The 7,866-nt window shown below is 32.4% G+C and overlaps 1 protein-coding gene across 1 annotated transcript; it reads left to right on the top strand.

Moving 5' to 3' along the window:
• Nucleotides 1-458: 458 nt before the first annotated feature.
• LOC110993730 (parafibromin) lies at nucleotides 459-7,785 on the top strand. The gene is made up of 12 exons (XM_022260082.2): nucleotides 459-799; nucleotides 876-981; nucleotides 1,052-1,171; nucleotides 1,244-1,383; nucleotides 1,458-1,683; nucleotides 1,873-2,044; nucleotides 2,369-2,500; nucleotides 3,220-3,394; nucleotides 3,757-3,874; nucleotides 4,284-4,425; nucleotides 4,931-5,072; nucleotides 5,811-7,785. Exons 1-12 carry the CDS (start codon nucleotides 669-671, stop codon nucleotides 5,845-5,847), a joined length of 1,641 nt encoding a protein of 546 aa, XP_022115774.1. The 5' UTR covers nucleotides 459-668; the 3' UTR covers nucleotides 5,848-7,785.
• The last annotated feature ends 81 nt before the right edge of the window (nucleotides 7,786-7,866 follow it).

The raw sequence follows: 7,866 nt of genomic DNA, 5'->3' as shown, positions 1-7,866 counted from the left end.
GCAAAACATAGACAAACACAGACCAAGAGAGGTCACCGACCATTTTACGGTATGATATTTCGATGCCGTTAGTCATGTTGCAGTGCAGGCCTGACGGCATCCCCCCAATTGCGCTGCGTAATTGTACATCATGTTCTTGTCCTTAGTTCGCTCTGGTCTTAACGTGCCTTCTCCAGTACCTGTTCTCGCTCGGCACTATCTCAAATTACTGAAGACCACTGCAATAGATCCGACCTTCAAAAAGGTGATCGCTCTGATCCATCCAACTACCGCCCAATAAATTTAACCTAAGATAGACATTTAGAGCTAATAAGCTGCAGTCGACTCTTACTTTTACGTGGTTTCTATGGTATAGTAATCTTTAAAACATTGTTTACATGATCTATGGTAATTTCGACATCAGCAATAAAACCACTATACATAGTCTAATTTCGTTTTGACATTAGACTTTTGGATTTGACAACAGTAGTGAAAATTGTAATTTGTAAATTGCGTTTTCTAGAAATTTGTTTTACTATTCCTACTATTTTAAGTTTGTTTATTAGGTATGTGAAAGTTTTTAGTGATTAATAGGCATTATGTTAATTTCGTAGCTTGGTGCAAAGATTGTGTTTAACTATTGAAGCTCGCATTGGTTTGTTTGTAAACGCCACTGAGACGAAGAAATCATGGCGGATCCACTGAGTTTACTTCGACAATTCAATGTTAATAAAAAGGAAATTATAGAAAGGGATAATCAGATAATATTTGGCGAGTTTTCCTGGCCAAAAAATGTTAAGACAAATTACTTTATGTGGGGGTAAGCATTTTTAATTCACTTCTGACAAAACTAACCTATTACCTAACAGTGTCATCAACATCACTATTTTTTTTAGATCTGGCAAAGAAGGCGGGGAAAAAGAATACTACACTCTAGAATGCTTGCTTTTCATCTTAAAGAATATTACTTTAACCCATCCTATTTATATTAAAAAAGCAGCTGTAAGTAGAAATAAAACATTGTAAAATTGAAAGTTACTTCTCCAAATCTGACATTGAATTATATTGGCAGGCCGCTAATATACCACCAGTATGTCGTCCTGATCGTAAAGAACTACTTGCTTACTTGAAAGGAGAGACTGCAACTTGTTCATCTATAGATAAGAGTGCACCATTAGAAATCCCAACACAGGTATTTTTTGAAATCTGTGAACTAACTGATACATTAAATACAAATTTATTACAATTTGTATATGTAATTTAGGTAAAAAGAACGCATGAACATGGTGAATCAGCAGCAAAAAAGCCTCGCATTGAGGAAATTCATGTGCAAAAAGTGCGGGAACAGCTTGCAGCACGCCTTGATGCACCTAAAGAAGCTTCTGTCACAGTTGATAATATCAAGTATGTATTGTATTACCTTTAGTTTTGGCATGACAACATTTTGCTACAAAATTTAATTTTTAATTTTTTTTTAGATCTCTATCAGAAGCTATGTCAGTTGAGAAGATTGCAGCAATCAAAGCTAAGAGATTGGCTAAAAAGAGAACAACAATCAAAAGCAACGACTATACTGATTCCCTTGGTGTTGTGGGTTCAGACCTAAGAGCCATATTGGATTATGATGTAGATCTCACTAAAGATATAATAAGTCGGGAAAGACAGTGGAGAACACGGACAACAGTATTACAGAGCAACGGAAAAGTAAGAATGAATTCCTCTATTCTGTTTTTTTTTAAATTTATATACACTGAATATAGTTGGAACAGATTACAATAATACTAATCTCTTCAGTGATTTAGTTTTTATTAAATAGAATCTGTTCAACATGCATTATGAATAAAAGACAATTTGAAATGTATGTTTTTTTTAATGAAGAGAACATGTTTTCAGATATTTTTAAAAAGCATTAATGCTCTTCTTGGAAGTATCAAAGCACGTGAGGAGGGAAGATCAGGTGTTCCAAGACCTCAGCCTGTAGTAATGCCACAACCTACTACAATACCAGCTCAGCAAACGCAATATAACAGATATGATCAAGAAAGATTTATTAGACAGAAAGAAGGTAATTTATTAGCTTTGTATTTAAGTAATTTTTTTGTAATGAGATTGTCCCAAGTTATTATCCCTGAGTGGGTCAAAGGGTTCATCTACAAAAATCCTAAGTGGAATTAGTCTCATTTAATCAAATATTTATAATTGTAAAATTATATGGTAAGAATTAAGACCAATGTTTCTGGATCTGATATCACAAAAGGCCAGTGACGGTTCATGTTGCTGTTCTTATATTTATAGTTATAATTGTAAATAATAACTACTCTGATATATATCGGATCATAACTTTATGAACTTGATAATAAATTTGGTCTGAAAAATGTGTAATTTTCAGAAACTGAGGGTTTCAAAATTGATACTATGGGAACATACCATGGTATGACATTGAAGTCAGTGACAGAAGGGCCTAGTGTACCTGTGGCAGCCCGCGCCCCTCCCACACCAAATCATCCTAGACAAATGCCACGTAAGTATCCGCATTGCTTTGTAGTAATATCTTTTTAAAATAATGGTAATGTAAGCTGGTTTATGCATTTGTTCAAACTTTTTATTCAAAGTTAAACATAAAACATCCTTGCCACTTGAGTGAACTGGGCTATGGACTTTCCAATATTCAATTTAAATATAATCTACAATATATTTTTTATTAGTAAGAGTCAGTTCAATTAAAAATAGAAGTCATTGGCTTGCATCATGTCAAAAAATATCTCTGCTTGAAAAAAATTACTGGTAAATCAAGACTTGAGAGAACATTAGGGGTTCATGCTCTCCCATATTCTATGGGTGCGTGTTGATATCCTGAGTTCAAGCGTGGAAGAACTTCCATTAACAAAAGCCCTGCTAAAGGGGCATAGCAATAAATGTGAAGATAACGCACTAGTCGCCGCCGTACACGGGTTTCAAGGGCTTAAGAAGGAGATTAAGACTTTTAGCGTTGGAAAAAAAGTCCTTTTTCTTAAAAGAAAACAACATATAATAAAATGTAATTACTTTTCATTGAACACCCTCTGATATCTTATACTATAACTGTTTTAATTTAAAAATATTATGTCTAATGGTTTCTCCTTTATATATAACTGTGTATAGTATAGTCACCAGTTTGCAGAAATGTTTTTATTCATGTTTCATCGGAGTATATAGGAATTCGGTAAGTATTAAGTATTACATTAATAAACGTAATTGCAGAAAACGTCCCCATAACAAGCACACCTGGTCGCAAAGAATTGCTTCCAGTGGCGGCTGCGCGTGCGCCTATTGGTGGAGGCAAGAGACCTTCACGTACACCCATTATCATCATACCAGCCGCTGCCACCGCTCTCATATCTATGTTTAATGTTAAGGATATGCTGCAAGATCTTAAGTAGGTATTTTGATTAATTTCTCCACAAGATTTAAGTGGTATTTGAAAATGTTGTAATCTAAATCTCACAGTGTTCATAGATAACAAAGCACTACTAGGTTTAATGACTTAAGAATGGAATGGTTGAACACGCTACATCTGTAACCGCCATGTTCTAAGTGAAAAAAAAAATTTCTCGTAGCGGGATGTTTTTTGTGAACGCGTTCGTTAAACGCATACTGCCCGCCATTTTATCGTTAGGCTGAGAAAATTAAAAAATCTGTAAAAGTAAAAACGCGGTTTCTTACTTTCGGTTCTTCTTATTGAGAAGATGTACTCGGAAATAATATCTCCCTCAAGTATCGAAAATTATTTGTTTTTAGATTCGTGCCAGTAGAGCAAAAGAAAGCGGAAGGCGCTTCACGAGAAAATGAAGTGCTTTTGCAAAGACGGAAGGGTCCCACCGGAGATAATATTCCTAACAATGCGACTACAATTACAGTATGTATATTTTTTATGTTTTGTGTGTCTTCGATTATATGAATTTATTTTTTATGTATTGTTTGTGATCTCTTATATGATTTTTCTTTTTAAATATTTTTGTTTTATATACAAGGGATATTCAATAAATAAAACGATTTTATTCCTAGGAAAAGGAACTGTCAGGCATGGCATATAAAAAATCAATCAACTCTTTCGTTTTTTAAAACAAACGTCGTTAGTATGCGATGTGTTAAGAAGATATAGAAAATGTATAAATCTTATAGGTGTCTACGTCTAAAGATAAAATATTATTGCGTTGTATTGATTTTTTTTTATTAGTACTAGTAACTATTTTAATTAGAAGCCGCACTTGCACTCACTATTTCTTCTAAAATATTGATTTATCGGTTTATTATTCATATTCTAGGTACCATATCGCGTAGTGGATAACCCAAGCAGACTATCAGCGGCCGAATGGGATCGTGTTGTTGGAGTATTTGTTCAAGGCCCAGCATGGCAATTCAAAGGGTGGCCGTGGGACGGAAATCCTGTTCAAATTTTCGCCAATAGTAAGTTTTTATTACTTAAAGCTTCCATGTACAAATAAGTCTGCATTTTCACAGTAGTAAATCAAAGATTTTATATAGCATATTAAACATCACTTACATGTCATAAATATTTATTAGCTACAGATTAATATGATCAGAATATGAAATTATCCAAAAACAATTTAAAAATATTTATCATAAATGCACTATCAGCCTCTCATTCTTTGTGTTTGCTGTCCTACTCCTACATACTAAATTATAGGCATAAACATTTTCATTGAGTTTAGCATGTGAATATGTCTGCTACATGATTATTAGGCATATACTCGTCGTGTGTCGTCCGAATTGTATAGCAAATAAAAGTGATAGTGCGTTTCGCTTGATTAATAATAAGGAAACGACGAATGTGATAGTCTAATCTTGACGTCGTCTAACACTAATTTGACCAATCACAATGCAATATACGTCATGACTCATGTGTATCGTTTCACATTTCGGCATATAAATATATGTTTTTGCATTTCAGTATGCGCCTTTCACCTGAAGTATGATGAAATGAAATTGGACAGTAATGTTGCCCGGTGGGCCGTCACAGTGCTTAATCTCAGCCGCACCAAGAGGCATCTGGACCGAGCCGTACTACTCGGCTTCTGGGAAACACTTGACAAGTATGTATTATCTGTGGCGTCACTGACAGATTTTCTTGTACATATTTTGGCTTTGCGTGGTTAGGAAAGTAATTACCCTTAATGTTGCTCTTAGTATTTTAGCAATTTATTTATTTTTTAATCATATTGATAAATTAAAGTCAGATTCCGATTTATTACCTATATTAGATAAGTATAGTTTTTTAAATTAATATAATATTTTATATAATACCTTTTGGTAATTTAATTTAGCTTAAATTTATATATTAACCACCATTTTTGACATTGAATAAAAAAATTCCACACAAGGGAATGTTGGCGAACTTTTAAATTTTATTTTTCACAATTTCACTAATTTTCAGCTTGTTGTTATGTACCTTAACTCTCATTTTTTGGTCTAAATTGGCCTACGTATTAGAATAAATTTTAATCAAAAATATTATTTTACATATAAAATAGGACATAACAAACTCGATATCCCGAGTAACAATTAAAACGTGAAAGAAATGACAATATACATATAAACATTTACATTTTTACACTTTAATTATACTAGTGGACCCGATGGACGCTGTCCTGTACACTCGTCCTTAAAATACAAAAACTTAAAAAAGATATCTATACCATTTTCGAACATACTTCGAAAACCTAAAAAATCATCGAAATCGATCCAGCCCTTTACAAAAGCTCAGAAGATTTTTACATATAAAATATTGTATTTATGCTAATATTATGTATTTAAATAATTCATTGTTTCAGGCACATGATGAAGAATAAACCGCACCTTAGGTTCTAGTTTTATTAACGTTAATTCTATAGAGAATATATCTTGTGAGTTTGGACACCTTATACCAAGCGAATCTAAGTCAATTCATACCATTTAATAAACACAGACATTAGTCAAATAAATTTCTGTTGACTGAAAGTTTATAATATACCCCTAGATTCTTAATAATGCTATTTGTCTCGTTCTCTCAAATAGTGTTTACAATAAACTGAAAAGAGACGGAATATCTCCAATATGTAACAGTTATATGTATTAAGCATGGTTAATTATATCATGTAAACTCTAGGATTTTATATGTATGCCATGACGATTTATTAATTAATTAATAAAGCTAAGAAAATGCTAGGTTTAGAACAGTGTAACAAGACCAAACTATGATTGTGGATATTTGTAGTTTCTACCCAAACTGTAAGTGTAATAATACAATATATTTTATGTATGACAGTGTTATAATAATAAATGAATAAAGACTCAGCTAAAGGAAACAATCTCCGGTTATTTATACCTATCATATAAGTTAACAAAATTATCGCTATTATTAGTACATTATAATGATTACTGCGTAAGTGGAGTCTGGCTGTGCATGTAAAATAAATCGTATTTATAAATCTTGTTTGTTTTTGCGTCGTTTTCATTTACTCATTGCACACATCAATTCTTAATTACGAATGATTTAAACAAGTGACAAATAGCCTATACTTGGTTCGCTATATACATAGGCCTTTTGAATTGGTAATACAATGTTATTAAAACACAGGTTTTAATTTAGGGAATATATCATATTTTCTACAGGCAGGTGCGTATATACCATTCGCGTCAGGTCACAATAAAATTAATATTTTACTTAATTACTTCAAATAGAATCTTTAGTATAAGGTACAAAGGCTGTACGCCTTTTTTATGATTTATTAAAAATTTGATAACACAAGAACTTATTCAAGCCTCAGTCCTGGCTCACCTTTGGTTCAGCTCTTACCTATTAGATTCATTCAGGCATGCTACTGTATCATTTTTAAATGTAAAGGTTTTATGAGAATATTACGCGCGTGGAAATGTTTTTAACCCTTACGTTACGTCTTTAAATATCGTAATTATGAGGTTATCAACTAAACCGCTAAATAAATAACAATTATACATCTTAGTGCTTCAAGCCTTTGACTTCCCCCATCATCTATAATACACGTAATAAGAAAAACAAATAATCGCAAATCAGTATTTCATACTTAGTCATAAATAGCTGTGCGCTTACTCAGCGCACAGCTATTTTAGTATTGTCTAGTGTTATTTCAATATGACATGTATTTTTATGACATATATATATATATATTAAAAACTTATTTATTATAAAACTTACTTATATACTATAAATTAATAATAGGAAATTCGTTTTAACCACATATACTTACTACTAATATTTTACTTTACCTAGTCGAAAGATTATATTGTGTTTCTGCGAATTGGCTATCTACTTTTAACCAAGCAATAACACTATTGATGTTAGGTATTCGTGAGTAATATGTACAATAATTATAAGTATACTTTTAGCTTTGTGCTCCTAACGAAGATGTTTTGCTAAGCTTTGTATATTGTAAGTCATCTTTTTCCTTGATTAATAAAGCAAAATGAATTAATATGTGTATCGTGAAATATCGTTGACTTGAATAAGTAGTTGGCGGTGTGCCGAGTTGCGTTAGTTAATTTGCGTTGCCTAGCAACAATAATGACCTCGTATCCCAACTGCCTTTACGACATTCTTTTATTAGACGTGCCAACGTTAATGAGTCGTCCCAACGAGTTTAAATTGTATGAATTACTCTCAATCTCGATTCGATATGATAAATTAAAGTGTACCGAAATATACTTACTGATCGTCGCTTATTAAATGGTATGAATACTAAAAGATCTGTGATCTTTGTCAAATGAAAACAATAAATTGTTGAAATTATATTTTGTGTTTGAGTTAAACCCTTTAACCTTTATTAGGAAATCAACATATGTTATGAAACACGACATCATATTCCAAAATGT

Source organism: Pieris rapae, chromosome 12 (assembly GCF_905147795.1).
Source record: "Pieris rapae chromosome 12, ilPieRapa1.1, whole genome shotgun sequence".
Classification (NCBI taxonomy): Eukaryota; Metazoa; Arthropoda; class Insecta; order Lepidoptera; family Pieridae; genus Pieris; species Pieris rapae.
The sequence above is the reverse complement of the archived record's forward strand: the minus strand, read 5'-3'. Positions and strand labels throughout refer to the sequence as shown.